The 21,364-nt window shown below is 45.8% G+C and overlaps 1 protein-coding gene across 1 annotated transcript; it reads right to left on the bottom strand.

Moving 5' to 3' along the window:
* Positions 1 to 11,306: 11,306 nt before the first annotated feature.
* COPS9 (COP9 signalosome subunit 9) lies at positions 11,307 to 21,210 on the bottom strand. Its single transcript, XM_073581293.1, has 3 exons — positions 21,056 to 21,210; positions 18,783 to 18,855; positions 11,307 to 11,444 (listed from the first exon to the last, which is right to left on the bottom strand). The coding sequence occupies exons 1-3, from the start codon at positions 21,116 to 21,118 to the stop codon at positions 11,407 to 11,409; spliced, it is 174 nt and encodes a 57-aa protein (XP_073437394.1). The 5' UTR covers positions 21,119 to 21,210; the 3' UTR covers positions 11,307 to 11,406.
* Positions 21,211 to 21,364: the final 154 nt, after the last annotated feature.

The following is a 21,364-nucleotide window of genomic DNA, read 5'->3' as shown; positions in this document are numbered from 1 at the left end:
GTAGGTTTCTCCTGGTTCTCCAGTTTCCTCCCACACTCCAAAGACATACTGATAGAGAATTTAGATTGTGAGCCCCATCGGGGACAGTGTCAATAATGTATGTAAAGTTGGAGGTGCCGGCAGTTTGTGGCTACAGCAGGAGTTGTGGCAGTGCCAGTAGGAGCTGGTGAGGTGCCCTAAGGACATCAGAGGTTCAGAGTGTGGAACCTCTTAAAGGGCCAGTACCGATCCCAGCAAGACATTGGGTCTGTGTGAATTCAGACCTGTGACTGCCGTGGGGGAGTCCTCAGAGTGTACCTCACACAGAGGGGTGGTGTCCCAAATAAGGAGGTGGTAATCCTAACAGGGAGGATTGCCCAAAATGGGGTGGAGTCCCAAAAGGGGGTGGTAACCCATACAGGGATGATTGCCAAAAATGGGGTGGAATCCCAAAAGGGGGTGGTATCCCACAATGGAGTAGTTGCCCAAAAGGGGGTGGAGTCCCAAAAGGGGGCGGTAACCCAAATTGGGGTGGTGGCAAAAAAATAGGCGGTGAAGGCGCCATTGGACTGTAGCTGGGAGCAGCGAAGTTCCTGCTGTGCAGACCCATGCTATACTGTGGATAGTTCGGTCAGTGAACTGACACTACAGTGCCCCTTCTGGCAGGATGGAGAATGGGTGGTGGGATTGTTATACCCGGGGAGTCGGGTGTCTGTGCTGAGGACCCCTCCTGGACGTTCTGGCTTTGGTGGGGACAATAATAGACCTTTGACAGCATACCTCTACATTGATACGACTGAGGGTTCCATGTACCATGAAGTGATGGTAGTCCCGGACTTACTGTGCACTATGGTAATAGGGCGAGACTTGGAAGCCCTGTGGGACTGGTGGACAAAAGGAATAGTGTCTGTAGAAATAATGTGTATGGGAGGTAATGGTGTGGAGAGTGACCCCCCTAGAGTTGACAGTCCTAATTTAGGCATGACCAAAGGAAATGGTGGATGAGCCCAACTTAGTGACATGACCGTAGCAGCCATGCCCGAAAGTATGACCAGAGAGAAGGGTGTATCTGCCCAACTTATGGACATGATGTCACCTGACGCGTACCACAGGGTGACTGATAGTGGTGTGTTAATTAAAAAGAGTGGAGCTGACACCAGAACAGAGAGCAACTTGAGGGTTTACCATACTGTGGGGTGTGACACAGGCACCGAGGGTGACTGTGACGTATTATTACCATTAACAACCACTAGGGCTGAAGACAATGTTTGGCAGACAGAATCTCGGACGCAGTGGAATGACAGTGCTCCACAAGGTGAAGGCAGGATGACGCTGGTAGTCATACCAGAATGTGTGACAGTTGAAGATGGTGAAGCTCCGGGAGTGGGGTCCAACACCGTTAGAAATGGGGACCGCTGCTTACAGGGTGACCATTCGGGAGGTGGTGACTCCCATTCAGATGGTGACAACAGTGGAAAGGAGTACAGTAAGACTGACTCTGGTCTAAATGGCAAGTCTACCTCCCGCCCCCTAAACTGAGTATACAAGGGAAGTCTAGAGAGAGCCTGCATATCACTAACCCTCCTGGCAGATGTCAATGCGACCAGTAGGGCAGTTTTGAAGGATAGGATCCTAATAGGGACAGAATCAATAGGTTCAAACAGGGCTTCTGTTAAAGCTGATAGCACCAAGTTCAGATCCCATGGAATTAGCTTCTTCTTAATGATGGGCCTGGACCTAGCCGCTGCCTTTATGAATCTGGATACCCAGTAGTTGCCTGCTAGGTTACAGTTGTATAGTGCACCTAGGGCTGAAACCTGGACTCTGTGGCTAAACCCATCTCTAACCCCTTCTGTAAGAATTCCAAAATCTGGTTAATACTGACTAAGGTCTAAATGGCAAGTCTACCTCCCGTCACCGGAGACTTAAAAGGCAAAAAGGGGCTGAACAAATGGCTCCTTCTGAGAAGATAGATAAGGAGGAGGTGGAGAAGCTGTCCAACTTGACCACTATCACCCGACAATGAATTCTCGGACCAACCTCCGCCCCCGGGGCTGACAAGAATTTTTTCCAAATTCTGACATGATGTTTGTCGTGGAAGGTTTTCTGCTTTTCAATAGAGTGTTGAGTAATCCCCAGGAGAAGCCCTTCCTATTCAGTAGTGCCCCTTCAAATTCCAAGCCGCTAGATGCAGATTGGAAACTCGCGGATGGAATACTGGACCCTGTGAGAAGAGATCTGGGAGCTCCGGGAGAATCCATGGCTGGGTCACAGACATCTTCCTCAGCCAAGGAAACCATGGTCTCCTGGGCCAGAATGGAGCTATCAGGATTATGCGAGCCCTGTCTTCTTGAATCTTCCTCAGCACTATCGGTATTAGATTCAGTGGGGGGAAGGCGTAAGCCAGGCCGAAGTCCCATGAGATCAGGAGAGCGTCCACTGCGTACGGGTTTTCTCTGGGATCCAAAGAACAAAACTGATGTAGTTGTCTGTTCTTTCTGTTGGCGAACAAGTCTATTTCTGGGGACCCCCACATGTGCATGATCTGTTCGAAGACGGCCCTGTTTAGTACCCACTTTCCTTGTTTGAGCTTGTTGTGGCTTAGGAAATCGTCCGTAATATTGTGTTTCCCTTTTATATGGATCGATGTAAGGGATAGTAGATGACGGCTATCTGAAAGATGCGATTTGCCACTTCCATTAATGCCCTGGAGCGCGTTCCCCCTTGATGGTTAACATAGGCTACGGTTACCTGATTGTCTGAGAGAAGCCTGACGTGTCGGCCCTGTAGGGACATAAGGAAACCACTTAGGGCCCGCTCCACCGCTAGTAACTCCTTTATATTAGATGAGTACTCTTGCTCATGTGGTGACCATACCCCCTGGACCCACATATCCCCCATATGTGCCCCCCAACCCTTGGGATTAGCATCCGTAGTTATGACTCGGGAGATATGGTTTACCCAGGGAACCCCTCTATGCAGGTTTGGTATGCAAGTCCAACATCGTAGTGATTGTACTGACTCGTAGGATAATGTAAATTTTTTCTCTAGGTGACCTTCTAGCCGACAAGTGTTGTGCAACACATCCCACCGCAGGGTTCTGGTGTGGTATTGGGCCCAGAGAACCGCTGGTATACATGAAATGAGTGAGCCCAGTAGTGACATTGCCCCCCTTAGAGTGACCGAAGGATTATGTATTGCCCCTGAGTGTTTGTCGCTGAATACTGTCCACTTTTGACTCTGGTAACCGACATTCCTGTAACTTGGAATCTAGAAGAAGGCCGAGGAACTGCTGCGTTTCCAGGGGCTGCAACCGTGATTTTTTTAAATTGATAATCCATCCCAAATCCTGAAGGCTGGATACTACTTTCCGCAATTGTGCGGTGCAATGTGATTCCGAGTGTCCCACAATTAGCAGATCATCTAAATAAGGGATCACGAGAATATCCTGTTCATGTAAATGTGCCATAACTTCCGCCATTATTTTAGTAAAAACTCGGGGTGCAACAGCAACCCCGAAGGGAAGTGCTCTGAATTGGAAATAGCTTACTATTCCCCCCAATGAAACCGCTACTCTTAAAAACTGCTGGTGGTCTGCATGTATCGGGACTTGATAAGCATCTTTAAGGTCTAAGACCACCATGAAACATTCATTAAATAGCAGCTTTATGGCAGATTTAACTGACTCCATCTTGATGGTGTGAATTAAAATAAATTTATTGAGGCCTTTGAAATTTATGCTAGTACGGAAGGAGCCATCTGGCTTCTTGACCAAGAAGAGGGGGGAGTAAATCCCTTACCTCTTTGTACCTCTGGAACTTTCACAAAGACTCCCTTCTGTTGAAGTCCCCGGACCTCAGACTCTAGTACCAGTTGTTCTGTAGATGAAGAACGAACTGGAGTCAAAATAAATCTGTTAATAGGCGTCTTCCGGAACTCAAATTTTAGCCCTGTCTTAATGACGCTCCGGATCCAACGGCTATTTGAAATCTTTGTCCAGGCCAGATAGAAGTGTAAAAATCTGCCTCCGACCTGGTCAGTCAGTCATTACGGCTTTCTGCTGTCACGTGAGGAATTAAACATATATCCTCTACCTTTCCTCCTGCTGCTGTCGTATCTCGTTCTCTCCCTATCTGACCTTCTTCGGTCAAACCATCTCCTATTATAGTCCCGCCTGTATGAAGGTCTTCCCAAGTAAGGGAACCGTTTTTTGCTGTCGTCCGCTTTCTCCAACAGCTCTTCTAGCACCGAGCCAAATAGATGCCCCCCTTCACATGGGATATTGCACAATTTTGACCTGGCCTGCATGTCACCTGGTCAACACTTCAGCCATATAGCTCTGCGGGCAGCATTAGACAAAGCCGCTGATCTGGCCGCTAGCTTTACAGAGTCCGCTGACGCGACTGAAAGAAACGCCGCTGCCCCCTGGATCGTAGGGAGGGAGGATAGGATCTCTTCCCTAGGGACCTTGTCCCTGAGCTGTTCCTCTAGGCGGTCTAGCCACACCATGAGAGACCAGGCTGTACACGTGGCTGAAATAGCTGGCCCAAGAGATCCCGCCGAAGTTTCCCAAGACCCCTTAAGGGGGATCTAGAGGATCTTTTAAACTACCCAAATCCTCAAATGGTAGAGAGGTTCTTTTACAGGCCTTGGCCACCACCACATCACGTCTTGGGACTTTATCCCACGTAGCTGATGCTGTTTCCTCGAACGGGTACCTCCTTTTAAATGCTGGCGGTAAGGAACCCTTTCTTTCTGGTTTTTTCCACTCCCGCGTAATCAGGGAATTTATCTTATCAATGACAGGGGAAGGATCTACGAGACTTCTTGTCCAGTCCTTTAAACATAAGATCCTGCATGGACCTTTCCGACGGGGGCTCCTCAATCCCCATAGTGGTGTTCACCGCTTTCATGAGCCGGTTTATCTGGTCAAGTGGGAAACATGAGCAACCTGCTCTTTCCTCTGAAGATGACGAGGATGAAGGGGATGAATCTGATTTTAGTTCCCCTGAGTCACTCCCTGAATCTGAAACCGGGAGCCTGGGTTCTACCTCTCTAACCCGTCTTTCCTGTGATAGGGCTTTAACTGAACCCATGACCTCCTGTCTGACCAACTCCCTCAGACTGGTGGTCAGGTCTGGAGTCTCTTCTGCTATCAAGTTCTGGATGCAGAGTCTGCATAGCTTTTTCCCTTGGCCAACAGGGAGTGGAACCCCACATTCTGCACACTCCCTGTGTTTGGTTTTAGCGGAACTTTTTCCCCTGATAGATAAGGAGAGAGGGAACATAAAGGGAGACAATACATCACCAAGTGCACTTTCTCGGAGATCACTTACCCCCTGCCTATAGTATGTGGTACCGTAGTCTGTGGGGGTCCTTCTTAGCCGAGGATGTATCTCTGCGGCTTGAGGACTTGCCGGACTTGGCCTTCTGACTGGCCTTAGCTCCTGTAAGGCGGCTACTGTCCATTATACGCAATGGACCTTAAAGCACCTGGATGCCATTGCAGCACCTTTAAATAGCCGACCTCCTGAAGATCGCCTGTCAGGAACAGGAAACCAAACTGAGGCGAGGGAGAGGGACGCCCTTTTTGTGTCTGTAGGTTTCCTGTCCCCGAAGGGCGGATCCCCTCTCTTGTGGCGCTGTCGTGGCGACTGAATAAATGCTCACTTGCTATGAGCACAGACTGCTGGGCGGCATTCATAGCTATCCGGTAATGACAACCACAGGGGTCTCCTGTAGACCCCAGGTTGACATGCCAACCCATCGGCGACCCGCAGTCATGTGACATGGGTGCCAATGGATGGGATTAGTGACGCGCTTCCAGTGCGAGCATGTTAAATACCGCTGACAAAAATTGACAGCTGCATTTAACATGTTAGCAGCTGCAGGTGGATCATGATTTCACCTACAGCTGTTAGGGGCACATGTCAGCTAATGAAATCAGCTGACATGTGCCGGAAAAGTTCCGGGCTCATCAAAAAACAGGGGGCGCCAACCTTAGACGTAACTATACGTCTAAGGTTGGAAAGGGATTAAGGTACATTCCCATGATGAGTATTTGGTGAGTTTTGGATGCTGAAAATGTTATGCAGAATTTTTACACCTATTATGTATATTAAGTTACTCGAGTTTTTATCGTCTTTTTAGTATGTCGTGTTTTAAACAAAGCTTCTTTGTTTTTGATATTTCTTGATGTTTGTCTTTGACAAAATGTTATTGCTGTAGTCATGGATGGATTGCACACGTTTTTTATGTGTTTCAGCACAAAAATTTGTATCTAATGCAAGTCTATGAGAAAGATCTACACATAAAATTCAGTGAACCCGCAAGAGAAATTGATATGTTGCAGATTTCAGGTCGGTTTATGCTGAATAAAATTAAAAAAAAAGCAGTGGGCATGATATTCTTATCTATCCCATCTACTTTGCTGGAACTGTTAGGGTATGTACACGTTAAGTATTTGGTGCAGAAATTTCTGCCGCATTTCTGAATCTCTTGGCAGGAATAACACTGCGGAAAATACATGCGCTTTTGCTGTGTTGTTAACTCGCATTTTGGGTGCAAATTTTCTCCCATTCATTAGTATTGATGAAATCTGCAGAAAAAACGCTGAATGTGCACACTGTGCGGATTCTGCTGTGGAAGTTTCAGCGCAGATTTTGCTAAATCCGCAGGAAAAATGACCTGTGTTTTACCTGCGGATTTAGTGCAGATTTACTGTGGATTTTCTGCAGTTTTTGTGCGGATTTCCCCTGCAGCTTTACACCTGTCAATTTCTATAATGGAGCAGGTGTAAAACTGCTGTGGATCTGCAGAAAAGAAGTGACATGCTGCAGTTTTAAATCCGCAGCAAATCTGCGTGGAAAAATCCACAGCATGTGCACTGCGTTTTTGTTTTACGTACATAGCCTTGAATGGCACTGTACATCACTTGCAGTTCTGCTGCAGATCCGCAGGGCCAAATCCACTGCAGATCTGCAGCAGAATCTGCACCCTGTGCACATACCCAAAGAGGTGACACGCTGCAGATTTAAATCTGCAAGGGAAAAAAATAAAAGAATGTGTGCATGAGAATTCAGGAATCTCATTCACTTTGCTGGCATCAGGATTTGTGACAAACCTGTGCAGAAACCACTCCGCATATCAGCAACGTGTGCACAGGCCCTTAGACACTGCATTTTTTTGCACTTCAGTGGATCCAGCTCAAGCCACTCCGGAGGTCTGCACTGACACCCCGTTCGGAAACAATATATTTCGCTGCTAGACAACCCTTTTAATGGGTTAAATACAAAAAGGCCTTTTCCGTATGACAACCCCTTTTCTTCACTATGACCAGTCAATATGAAAAATTTTAGGGTGAGTGCACACGTTGCAGATTGTGCTGCGGATTTTTCATTACGGATTTGGAAAAATCTGTGGATTAGCCTGCGGTTGTCCCCCTCTACAATGGAGCAGGTGTAAAACCGCTGCAGATTCCGCACAAAGAATCGACATGCTGCGGATTTGAAACCGCGGAAAAATCAGCAGCATGTGCACTGCGGTTTTCATTTTCCATAGAAAATAAAGGTACTGTGCAACGCAGCAGAATCCGCAACGTGTGCACACACCCTTAAAATCAACAGTAGTCTTTTATCTCTTTTTTTTTTTTTTTTTACTCTTGCTGAAAAACAAAGAGTTCACCTTCGCTGACAAGCAGTGATCTTGAAAATGGTAAAACATTATACTGTTAAGTTGTATGATTATAATCCAAAACAAAACTGTGAAAAAAAATCTCCATCAGATTAAAAAAAACCTTGTGGTGATGTATCTCTGTGTGCAGTTCTGCTGTCAGAGAGGGGTCTCATTTATGTCTAAGAGGTTGCCAGAGACCGCTCCTGTTACAAACAAGCTGCTCGGTGCTACTAATAATCTGGGCTCTCACTGCTGGAGAATCTAGGTGCACTGGGATCCCAGGCTAGGCTGGAGCAGGAATCACTATCCATACATCTCATGGAATCCCCAGCCAGAAAGTCTCACACAAGAGATCACTTCATCCATGTGGTGCAGGTGGAACCTCAGCGTGATTTTCAACTACAGCTTGGATACACACCTTATAAATTAGTAATCCCCAGCTGCAGAACTACAGTTCTCAGTAATCCCTGAGCGCCAAAGGTTGGAAATTTATGTTAGAGATTCGATTGGGGAACTGTTTCTTGAGCATTTCTCTAATGGGCTTGTGCAGACGACTTTCTCTCAGTGCTAGTGCGATCGGATCTCCAAGCTAGGACCAATGGTAGTCTATGGTCCCGGGCACATGTCCTATTTTTTCCTTGGACAGATTGCGTATGCACCACAGACCGGTAATGAGTTACAGCGGCCCAAGAAAAAACATTTCATGTTGGACGTATTGTAACCTGAGGTCATAACAATGCAAGGAACCACTATAAAAACTTTTACTGTAATCACTAGGAAAACAAGCAGCTCTCTAAATAACAATTTCAATCATGGCTTTTGTTCCATCTGTCAGAATGAAAGGTGGAGGGAAGTTGCCATCCCCCATTTATTATTTGGATATCAATATAATTACATTAACCCTTTCATGATTTTTCATTTTTGCGCTTTTTTTCTAATAGGTTTGGGGTTGATGTCTGCTGTTTAATGGCCGCTGACATCAAACCCAGAGGTTAGTAATGGTGAGGGGTCTTTAAGACTCCCCCAATACTAACCCCATAGTCATATTGTAAAAAATACACAGCCAGAATAAAGTCCTTTAATTGGAAGAAAGACACACTCCTTTATTTAAAATAAACATTCCCCACCCTCTTTTACATATTAGTGTAAAATTTAAAAACACCATATTCCTCACCTGGCTGAAGATAATTCATTTGTCCCACGCCATAATCCAGCTCTGCTTCATTTGGATGCCTTACTGAAGAGTGGTGTTCTGTCCATCCATATAATTGCCGTCTAGAAGGTCTAGTCATTTTTTATGTCTTCGATTATTACAGACATTTTATTTTTGTGTGTATTAATCCTTCATATATTTCATACTGTAAGGTAACAGCACCACCTGCTGGCTGTTTAATGCATAGATTCTAGTTTAATTTGCAATGTATTGTGGGATAGTTCCTGTTACATCATTGTTTATGACACTGTGAGGGGAACAGCAGCCTTTATTCCTCCACGTGTCTTAGGAGAAACTACACCATTCGTGTTCTTCATGCTTCTTAAACAGCCTGCTCTAAGCATAGTTGGTAAGCACTATCTAGGTGTTATAATCCTGTGTTTATAACGTTTGTTGTATTAAATAGGTAATCATCAGCTATGTATTACCTTACGGTACCTATGTATTACCTCATGTTACTGTGTATTGCAGACTATCTGTATTTTATGCTCTGTGCAGTTATATATTCTGAAATGCTCCTGTTATTGCATCCTATAGTTTCACCCTTTCCTGTCACATCTGCAATCAATAAAAGGTTACAATTTTACAGCCTCTTTTTCTTAAAGAAGACAGGGGGTTTAGCTACAGTACATGTCTCATTGCACACCCTGCTAACGTGTATAAGGACAGTATAAGTGGCATAATGCGATTGTTCAGCCTGGCATCCCAAAGACGCTGAGCATCAGAGCGCAAATTCAGTGACCCGATATCATAGCTAGCACAGTGAGAAATTTCTCACGGTGACAGCAGTGATCTTATTGAGGTCACCACAGTTCACCGGACCGCTCACGAAGAGCTGCACATGGGAGCCGCAGCTTCAGTGACCTGCAGTAACTTCAATGACGTCACCTCAGGTCACTGAAGTGGCGTTCTGACGCTCAGCATCTACTGGATGCCAGACTGAACAGTCGCATCATGCCACCATTCAGCAAGGCATCCAGATGAGAAGAGATTGATTACTGCATGGGACAAATGGATTATTGTTGGACAGGTGAGGAATATGGTGTTTTATATTTTCTAACTTTACAATGATAAATAGGTAAAAGACAGTGGGAGTACTTATTTCAAATAAAGGATATTATTCTGGCTAGGTCTTTTTTACAATCTTACTATGGGGATAGTAATGGAGGAGTCTTATAGACACCTCTCGATTACTAACCCCAAGGCCTGATGTCAGCAGCCATAAAACAGCTGACATCAACACCAACCCTATTATCCCACCTGCCACCACACAAGGGCTAGTGGGAAGAGCAAAGCTATGAGCAAGATTTGGCGCATCTTACTAATGCGCCATTTCTGGGGCCGTTAATTGCTATTAGCCAATTATTATCCAGTGCCCTCTCTCTGGCTCTTAGTATTAGCCCACAGCTGCCAGTTTAGCCTTTGCTGGTTAGAATTTATAGGGGGACCCTATATAAAAAAAATTTTCAGGGGTCCAGGGAAACAAATTAATATATACTAAGCAAACAGGGGGGTGGTTTGAACTTATGTTTTTTTATTTTTTTTCTTGACAATTTTTACTGACTTCAATAGTCTTCTTAGGAGTCAAATCTGCGATCGTCCATTCGCCCTTGCTAGACATAGCAGGTGTTTCCGCAGGCTGCTCACAGTAACACGAGCTACAGGCAGCCTACAGGTATTTTGAAAAACGGCTCCTGGGACAGAAATGAAGAAATGGCCGTAGCACTGGTTCTACAACCAAATCGATGTAATGCTGACTTGTTATTGTACCTAGAATGAAGTCTAAAGGGGTCCTGGTAGTGTACATTATGCCAACTCCCACCACAATCCTGGAAGTAGTACGGGTGTGACATTCCTTTATGTAGTTCTCTTCATGGCATTCCTCACGTGGTTTCCAGTAGGAGACCAAAGGCTGGAATGAAGCAATGGAGGACTACCCTCTTCAATATGGAGTCACGCTTTTGCTTTGGAAGCAATGATAACCAGATGTTGGTCTGGAGACTATGTGGCCAGTGTTTGATTGAGATTACACAAGGTTTGAGCAACAGGAATCTACTGCGAGGTTCTACTTAAAGTCTGTAGCAAAATATTTATAAGTGCTTTTTTATTGTAAATTAATGGTGTTTATTTATCAATATGGATTATGCCACAAGAATGGCTTTAGTTTCTGGAGGCTTTTCCAATGCTTCTTTGTAGGTTTCATTGAAAATGGCGGAAAAAAAGGTTTAAGTAAAGAAGCAGCCCCATGGAATAGCCCTTTACTCCCATTCAGACAAGAGGAAGTGTTCCTATTTCTGTGGTTTACGGAAGAGTATTTACTATGCTTAATTGCTTACAGAGTTTCATTTAGCAACAATTTTTACTAAACTCTGTATTGATACAGGGACACTTGCTACTTCCCCAAGTAAATACATAGTAACTGGAAAAGCCAAAAATCACATCATGGCTAATAACCTTTATTTACACGAGTAATATAAATTAATCACAAGGTCTTCTGTCTTATTTATATCGCTGCTGTCTGGGAGTGCTCAGGGGAATAATTACTGGATGTCCTCATCATCAAACAGGTCTCCAAAATCTGCAGAAAAACAAAAACACATTCCAGCTTAGTCAAATATTATGCATGACAGATCCAGAGAACCGAAAGTCCAGCACTTATTGAGACAGAAATCACATTCAATACATGGAAATGCCAGGAAACCGATGCAAAGTCCAAAAGTAATACAAAATTATACATACAAAATGTCGGGAGTCCTTGCACTTCAGAAAAGTGGACGCCAGTGGCGGCGCATGCGCAGATTGAAATTTCATGTGCACTGCCGGAGGTGGACATTTTCCCGAAGTACAGTGCGGTTTTTAGAGGATGGGAAATGAGGGGACTCCCGAAATTTTCTGAAAGCCCGGGGCCCAAAGCAGCCTCGCATTGCCGAACATCCCCTCTTCCCAGCCCGCGGCTCACAGCATCACCCCACTCCTGCCACCACTAGCTTCCTACAGCAGCAAGTCTGCCTCCTGGGACCCCTCTCCACCCCAACCGTACCACCCAGTATGCTACCATAAAAGCGGACTATAAGGGTAGGCGCACACAGTCAGTAATTGGCAGCGTTTTGGACGCAGCACATCTCCGCTGCGTCCAAAGCGCTGCCGGCTTTTAAACGCAGGTGATTCTGCATGTGTTCATTGAGCCGTGAGGAATTACGGCGTCCAATACATTGTATGGTGAGATTTACCTTGCACACCTAGACACCCACATGCTCTCTGACACTATTCTGTCCTCACTCCACGACACAGACACTGCCGCTGCTTTCTACAATGCCACTCTCGCATCAGCTATTGACGCGGTTGCCCTTCGCGTTCATGGCAGAATGCGACGTATCAACAGACAGCCTGGCCCCTGGCACAATAACACCACTAAAAAGCTCTGGCAAGTGTCCAGGATTGCAGAGCGGCGCTGGAAGAAAACAAATTCACAAGACAACTTCACCGCATTCAAACAGGCCACACTCACTTTCAAATCTGCCCTGACCTCTGCTAAACAGGCCTACTTCACAACCCTCGTATCTTCCCTAGCTTACAACCCCAAACAGTTATTCAAAACTTTTAACTCCCTCCTCCGCCCACCACTGCCCCCTCTAACCTCCCTCATCTCTGCCAAGGACTTTGCCACACACTTCAAAAATAAGATTGACCAAACAAGGCAAGTCTTCATCGTTCAACCACCACAACCCCTTTGTATACCAGACCAATGCCCAAACCCCATAACCTCCCTCTCCAACCTCACAGAAGAGGGGCTTAATTGCCTCTTCTCCAAATCGCACCTCACAACCTGTGCACTGAAATGCGGTAGCCTTGCCTGTCTTTTTTCACTAATTTTGGTGCTGGAGACCCCCTCTTTTTTCCTCTGGATTTATCGCCCAATATCGTTGCTTCCAAACTCCTGGAGCAGCACGTCCACGCTGAACTTTCCTCCCAACTATCATCTAATTTGCTCTTTGACGATCTACAATCTGGTTTCCGCCCCCATCACTCCACTGAGACAGCCCTGACCATAATTACTAACGACCTACTTACAGCCAAATCAAGTGGACAATACTCTATACTCCTGCTTCTAGACCTGTCCTCTGCATTCGACACAGTTGACCACTGCCTCCTACTACAGATCCTCTCCTCCTTTGGCATCAAAGACCTCGCCCTATCCTGGATCTCCTCATACCTTTCCAACCGCACATTCAGCGTCTCCCACTCCCACACAACCTCCTCATCCCACCCTCTCTCTGTTGGAATCCCCCAAGGCTCTGTTCTAGGACCCCTACTCTTCTCACTCTATACACTTGGTCTGGGGCAACTCAAAGTCCCACGGATTCCAGTACCACCTTTATGCTGATGACACTCAGATCGAACTCTCTGGCCCAGACATCACCTCTCTGCTGTCCAGAATCTCAGAGTGTCTATCAGCCATATCCTCCTCCTTCTCCTCTCGCTTCCTCAAGCTCAATGTGGACAAATCTGAACTCATCATCTTTCCTCTATCTCACAGATCTTCCTTACCCGACCTAGCTATAACAATTAATGACATCACGTTTTCCCCAGTACCGGAGGTCCGCTGCCTCGGAGTAACCCTTGACTCTGCCCTGTCCTTCAAACCGCACATCCAAGCTCTTTCTTTCTCCTGTCGCCTCCAGCTCAAAAATATTTCCAGAATCTGTCCCTTCCTCAACCCTCAATCTACTAAAATGCTTGTGCATGCCCTCATCTCCCGCCTCGACTACTGCAACATCCTTTTCTGTGGTCTCCCTGCTAACACCCTCGCACCTCTCCAGTCCATCCTTAACTCTGCTGCTCGACTAATTCATCTCTCTTCCCGCAACTCCTCGACTTCTGCCCTCTGCAAATCTTTTCACTGGCTTCCATTCCCTCAGCGTATCCAGTTCAAATTACTAATACTCACCTACAAGGCCATCTATAACCTGTCTCCCCCATATGTCTCTGAACTAATCTCCCGATACCTTCCCTCACGTAATCTCCGGTCCCTCCCAAGACCTCCTCCTCTCCTCATCCAACCGCCTCCAAGACTTCTCCCGAATTGCCCCTGTCCTCTGGAATTCTCTGCCCCAACAAGTCCGACTATCAACCACATTTGGATCCTTCAGACGGAACCTGAAAACCCACCTCTTCAAGAAAGCCTACAGCCTGCAATGACCCCGCTACCTCCTTCTCTCTCACCACTACTGGAGATATCACCTCAACCAACACCGGAACTACTGCAACCCACCAACCTACTGTCTCCTTCGCCACCATCCTGTAGCATGTAAGCCCGAAAGGGCAGGGTCCTCTCCCTCTGTATCAGTCTGTCATTGTTATTTTGTTTACTGTAAGTGATATCTGTAATTTGTATGCAACCCCTTCTCATGTACAGCACCATGGAATCAATGGTGCTATATAAATAAATAATAATAATAATAGTCTCCGCAAGATAACTAGACAGGCTGTGGTCTGTAGAGACATGCTGGTTGTGTATGGTCCGGCCATTATTATAATAAATAAGGACTTACAAATATATACAGTGGGGCAAAAAAGTATTTAGTCAGTCAGCAATAGTGCAAGTTCCACCACTTAAAAAGATGAGAGGCGTCTGTAATTTACATCATAGGTAGACCTCAACTATGGGAGACAAACGGAGAAAAAAAAAAAATCCAGAAAATCACATTGTCTGTTTTTTTTTCCATTTTATTTGCATATTATGGTGGAAAATAAGTATTTGGTCAGAAACAAAATTTCATCTCAATACTTTGTGATATATCCTTTGTTGGCAATGACAGAGGTCAAACGTTTTCTGTAAGTCTTCACAAGGTTGCCACACACTGTTGTTGGTATGTTGGCCCATTCCTCCATGCAGATCTCCTCTAGAGCAGTGATGTTTTTGGCTTTTCGCTTGGCAACACGGACTTTCAACTCCCTCCAAAGGTTTTCTATAGGGTTGAGATCTGGAGACTGGCTAGGCCACTCCAGGACCTTGAAATGCTTCTTACGAAGCCACTCCTTCGTTGCCCTGGCGGTGTGCTTTGGATCATTGTCATGTTGAAAGACCCAGCCACGTTTCATATTCAATGCCCTTGCTGATGGAAGAAGGTTTGCACTCAAAATCTCACGATACATGGCCCCATTCATTCTTTCATGTACCCGGATCAGTCGTCCTGGCCCCTTTGCAGAGAAACAGCCCCAAAGCATGATGTTTCCACCACCATGCTTTACAGTAGGTATGGTGTTTGATGGATGCAACTCAGTATTCTTTTTCCTCCAAACACGACAAGTTGTGTTTCTACCAAACAGTTCCAGTTTGGTTTCATCAGACCATAGGACATTCTCCCAAAACTCCTCTGGATCATCCAAATGCTCTCTAGCAAACTTCAGACGGGCCCGGACATGTACAGGCTTAAGCAGTGGGACACGTCTGGCACTGCAGGATCTGAGTCCATGGTGGCGTAGTGTGTTACTTATGGTAGGCCTTGTTACATTGGTCCCAGCTCTCTGCAGTTCATTCACTAGGTCCCCCCCGCGTGGTTCTGGGATTTTTGCTCACCGTTCTTGTGATCATTCTGACCCCACGGGGTGGGATTTTGCGTGGAGCACCAGATCGAGGGAGATTATCAGTGGTCTTAGATGTCTTCCATTTTCTAATTATTGCTCCCACAGTTGATTTCTTCACTCCAAGCTGGTTGGCTATTGCAGATTCAGTCTTCCCAGCCTGGTGCAGGGCTACAATTTTGTTTCTGGTGTCCTTTGACAGCTCTTTGGTCTTCACCATAGTGGAGTTTGGAGTCAGACTGTTTGAGGGCGTTATGCATACTGATAAGTTTAAACAGGTGCCATTACTACAGGTAATGAGTGGAGGAAAGAGGAGACTCTTAAAGAAGAAGTTACAGGTCTGTGAGAGCCAGAAATCTTGATTGCTTGTGTCATGATCACGTGTGTCAGGACACAGATGTTACCGCAAGGCGGACCCATAACACACGTGACCCTGGATACACCGCCTCCAGTGGGGCGCATTTAAATAATAATACGTGCAGGTGGATACGCCGCCTCCACCTGGCGAATTTAGGTATTACACGTTAATAAACATTCTGGAAACCCCGCCTCCAGTATGGCGAATTTAAATAATAAGGGGGACCTGGGAAACATTAACAATGGTGGGCCCTGCAATAGGGAAAAGGGAATTGGAGACCTCCTGAGCTCCCCTGAGCCAGTGTCCCTGCACTCCTAACGTTCCCTATGCCGGTTTCGCACCGGGCGCCGCACGCGTACCTCAACGCCCTAGCTCGCCCTGACCCTAAACCCTCACTAGGGAATAGGTCGGTGCGGAAACTAATCCCACCACTGCACTAATAACACACATGAGGAAAGAGACAATACAGGGGAAACACCACTTAGCTTTGCTCTGTTGCGTGCGCTCCCAGCAACAGAGCCCTCCACCTGAGTGCATCTTCTCCTCCACCTGGATCCTTCACCATAACAGGATCCTTAACCTTAGTGCAGCCTTGGAGCAGAGTCCAAAACCAGTTGCAGCTGCTTAGAACCAGAGTCCCAAGGATGAGTTCAGCTGCTGACACGAAGTCGAGCATGCTTGAGTCCAGCTCAGCGGCCAAGTCCCACATGGTGAGTGCCACTCTCCATAGTCGCCACTCCACCAGCCCATGCAGACACTTCCCGCTGACACCATCACTGCGACTCCACCACGCCATGCCAGCCCTTCGTCCAGACACCATAGCTGACACTCTTCCCCCCTGGCTAAGCTGCGCAGGACTCCTCACCAGCTCCATTCTTCATCCAGGCTCTCCAAAAACAGAGTGAACACAAACTCACAATATCACAGGCAGTGAGTGAACCCCCTGAGCACACCTTTATAGGGTGTCACACCTGATCCATAATTAAGTGCAAAAAACCCTAAAGTGTAATACCACTCACCACCACCGGGGACAGTCAAGACACCTTGGAACTTTCCAAAGTAAAAAAAGTTCACTTTGCATTTAATACCGCCAGATCCAACACTGGATCATGACAGCTTGTGTCTGCAGGAATATCTGCTGAACCACAAAGGCAAGTACAAGACCCAGGGCAATAGACTGGTCATATTATCAAACCAGCAGCATCATCTGGATGAGGTCCACCTGTAGAATAGTAAGGCACAGTTAAAAGGGATTGCCCATCCCCGAGGACATTTTCAGAATGCTCTGCAGCTTGCAGAGTCCTAGAAGTGTGTATATTATCAGGGTTCGGAATCACTTGCCGGTTCCAGAGGTCAACTAGTCTCTGCTACTTCTCTAAATACAACTCTAATGATAGACGGCGCCAAGACTCTATTAGTTGGCATATACAGCAAGCAGGCCTCAATATTAAGGCTCTGTGCACACGCTGCGTTTTTTAAGCGTTTCCGCCGCAGCAGAAATGCTTAAAAACCGCATCCCAAGCAATCCTATGGGATTCCGCAATTGCTGTGCCCGTTCTGTGGATTTTTCTGCTGCGGAATCGCATAGCAGTACAATCCGCAGCATGTCCATTAATTCTGCAGAACAAGGAGAATTCTGGGCGCACCAAACTATATCATATGGTCAGGTGCAGCAGCAGTAGAAATGACAACTAGAGGAGGGAGTGAAAAAAGCACCACTGCATAATAGCGCACACTGACCCGGAGATAGATTATAATATAATGAAATAATCTTTATTGATACACGGAATTATGTTATTGATGCATGTAATTCCGTGTATCAATAAAGATTATTTCATTATATTATAATTATCTCCGGGTCAGTGTGCGATATTATGCAGTGGTGCTTTTTTCTCTCCCTCCTCCAATAATTCTGCAGAATCGCAGCGATTCCACCGCCATAGGATTGCATTAAAACGCTCACTTTACGCATGCGAGTCCGCTACGTCATCAGAAGTCATTCGCGCAATGCATCCCTGGGAACGGAAGTTGCTGCCAGCTCCAATGAGGACCGGGACGACTCTGGGGGCCGACAGAGGGTAAGTATATCCCGATTTTTTATTTTTTTTAAATTATTTTTAACATTCTTTTACTATTGATGCTGCATAGGCAACATCAATAGTAAAAAGTTGGTCACACTATGCTTGACAAGTGTGACCAACCTGTCAATCACTTTTCCAAGCGATGCTTCAAATCTCTTGGAAAAGCGCTAGCATTCTTCAAGCTAAAAACGCTTTCAAAATGCTTGTGTTTTGCGGGAAAACGCTTGCAAATTCTGCAGGCGTTTTACCAGCGGCAGGGAGTTGCAGAAATGCTGCAGACAATTCACATAGCCTTACAGTGTGAACAGACTTGCTGAAAAGGTCATCAACTGGAAAAAAAATTTTTTAAAACAAATGACTGATAAAAGAAAAAATAAATGGAATAAGTTTTACACATTACAGGACATAATTAATAACTTCAGAAAAGAGCTAAAGTTATGCTTCCACAGTAAATTTTTGACTCTGTGTAATTTTGCTTCCAGCAAAGTGGATGGGGTTAATAGAAGTCTCATTCCCACTATGCTTGTATATCTTTACACTGTGTAAACTGACATGTGGTGTGTGTTTGAAATCCACAACATTTCAATTTCTCTTGCGGGTTTTATGTGCAAAATTTCTCCAAAGAACTGCTTTGAATCCAGAAAAAACGCACTAAAAACACATATAATCTATACCTGACTGTCAAACTTGCTTTATTTAAAAACTGGACATACCAAAGAGACAAAAACTGCAGCGTCAAAAACATGATAAAAAAAAACAAACATCAAAAACTCACCATATACTAATTGTGGGAACATAGCCTAGCATGGGCACTGACTATACAGAAAGACGATATCCAAACATCAGATAATGAACAACGTTTAGTGATCTGTACTGGGTAGAGAGAACTCACCATTGAAGTAATCTAGATGTACGGCCTTCTCATTGGCAGCAAGGTCCATCAGAAGCCCTGTGCTTCCTCCAGCCTGTAGTAGACATGGTCAGAGATGGTCCAGGTTACTATTTATTCTGCTTGCTTACATACCGCTATCATATTCCGCAGCACTTTACAGATCTCGTCATCACTGTCCCCATTGGGGCTCACAATCTAAATTCCCTATCAGTATGGAGTGTGGGGGGAAATTTGAAGAACCCAGAGGAAACCCACGAAAACCCTGGGAGAACAAACAAACTCCTTGCAGATGTTTCCTTGGGAAATTTGAACCCAGCACTGAAAAGCAGTGCTAACCACTGAGCCACCATGCAACTACATCGTACCATTATTAGTAACATTGTACATTTCTCTAATATGCAATCGTATCTGTCTTCAGATCCAGATAATTATTGCAGGTTATTATATGTCCATTTTAATGAAAGATTGCAGGAGATTCTGCACTTACTATAAGGACACTGATCAGCAATGTCCTCTGCCACAGGTACGATGTCCAGGCCTTCATGCATAGAGTAAGGTTAATGGAGCTACCCTGCAAAGAGCTTAGTGTTGAAGAAGACATTAGGAAGGATAGTGTTCACACTAGAATGGGCCTGTGTTTATCTTTTTACTGCTGAGACATCAAGCCTCCTGATGAACCTACCAGAAGGAGAAACGGGTTGAGGCAATGATTCTAAAAAGGGCGAGAATCAAATAATAAGTAACCAATGTGTTTTTGCTATTTTGAACAAGCATGTATGAGCTGGATGTTGCCTGTATGTAATCTAACTTGCATCATATTAAATTGTGACAGGGACAACTAGGGAGAGACAGAGAGAGTCACCGTTGAACGGGAGGCACCATATTTCGTATTTCTAAGGTGCCAGGCCTCTGCAGCAAGGCAATATCAGTCTTGGCCAGTGGTTCCCAAACTCCAGTCCTCGTGGACCCCAACAGGTCATGCTTTCAAGATTTCCTTAGTGTTTCACAGGTGATGGAAGTATCATCAAGGCATCAGGAATTCTCTCGCATGTGTAACACTATGGAAATCCTGAAAACATGACATGCTGGGGTCCGCGAGGACTGGAGTTTGGGAAGCACTGGTCTAGGCATTGATCCAGTGTTCACAGGTTACTACTGTGGTGTTGCCTGGGATTGTTTACCTCTGAACTATATAATTATCTGTAGGCCATTTCTCTTATAGTACAGATTTTAGATTGATCTATATTATTGAATATCGACCTTCAATAGATATAGGTCATCCAAATATACTATCCTATATAGGAACTTTTACTGCACAGGATTATTTTGTCGTTTTCAATAAAATCTCAAATAATTGTCAGCACCTATACAGTGAGTACATGAATACATAAATGCGGAGTTTGTGTATGTTCTCCCTGTATTTGCATGTGTTTCCTCCCACACAATAAAGACATACTGATAGGGAATCTAGATTATGAGCCCCATTGGGGACAGTGTCGATGATGTCTGTAAAGAGCTGTGGAAGTAGTGGCAAAATATAAGTGAGTAAAACACATTAAATAAACGGCAGATTCTGCCCCCTCCCCCTAAAAAAATGCAAATATAAGCAATGGAGTTATCAAATAGACCCTAAATATGTATCTATAGAAAAACAAAGCTTAAATTGCAAAAGTACCGGCCCCCACAGCCCAGAAAGTTACGAGGCTCAGAAAATAAAATGTGGCGACAGCGAACACGAGCAAGTAGTGACACTGCAGCTACATCAGCATCCGAGAGGTTTTATTGTCACCTAAAGCACTGGCAAAATATCTTTTCTTATTGGGATGGGGGGGTGTCATTCCTCCCAGGAGTCCCCCGGCGTGTGTCATTCCTCCCAGGAGACCCCCGGCGTGTGTCATTCCTCCCAGGAGACCCCCGGCGTGTGTCATTCCTCCCAGGAGACCCCCCCCTCTGCGTGTCACTCCTCCCAAGAGACCCCCAGTATGCCATTCCTCCCAGTAGACTCCCCCCCAGCGTGTCATTCCTCCCAAGAGACCCCAGTATGCCATTCCTCCCAGTAGACTCCCCCCCAGCGTGTCATTCCTCCCAAGAGACCCCAGTATGCCATTCCTCCCAGTAGACTCCCCCCCAGCGTGTCATTCTTCCCAAGAGACCCCTGTATGCCATTCCTCCAAGGAGACCCCTGAGGTGACAACTGTAATTTATATGGCTACAGAAGTCCGGTCAAGTGACTTCCAGCACAGAACACGCCTGCTTATGTCCGGCACTCTCACCTCATCCAGGTCCACATACGGACCGGCTCCCTCCGGGAACATCTCGTCCACAGCCGGCTTCATCCTCAGCACACGAGAGGTAAACACAACAACCCGAGCATATGACGTATTTCCGGGTTAGGAAACATCTTTTCCCAACTTCCGGGTGATTTGTGGGCGTGGCTTATTCGGTATTACAGGCATAGCGCTAGAATCCGGACACTTGTGGTGACGTCAGTTTGGAGGCGGGGCGAGTCTACAGGGTGAGAGAGAGCAGGTGATAGCAGGCGGGAGCTGTGCGGCTTCCCCTCCCCTCGCACATAACTGGTC

Source organism: Dendrobates tinctorius, unplaced genomic scaffold, assembly GCF_039654945.1.
Source record: "Dendrobates tinctorius isolate UK_male_01 unplaced genomic scaffold, ASM3965494v1 ptg000069l, whole genome shotgun sequence".
Classification (NCBI taxonomy): Eukaryota; Metazoa; Chordata; class Amphibia; order Anura; family Dendrobatidae; genus Dendrobates; species Dendrobates tinctorius.
The sequence above is the reverse complement of the archived record's forward strand: the minus strand, read 5'-3'. Positions and strand labels throughout refer to the sequence as shown.

What these genes read in the sequence shown, in the direction of transcription:
- COPS9 (XM_073581293.1), bottom strand. Translation starts at nt 21,118, where the DNA reads ATGAAGCCGGCTGTGGACGAGATGTTCCCGGAGGGAGCCGGTCCGTAT. An exon ending in CGTATGTGGACCTGGATGAG is followed by an intron (nt 18,856 to 21,055) that starts GTGAGAGTGCCG and finishes TGTCTACTACAG; the next exon opens with GCTGGAGGAAGCACAGGGCT. An exon ending in ACATCTAGATTACTTCAATG is followed by an intron (nt 11,445 to 18,782) that starts GTGAGTTCTCTC and finishes GTTTTTCTGCAG; the next exon opens with ATTTTGGAGACCTGTTTGAT.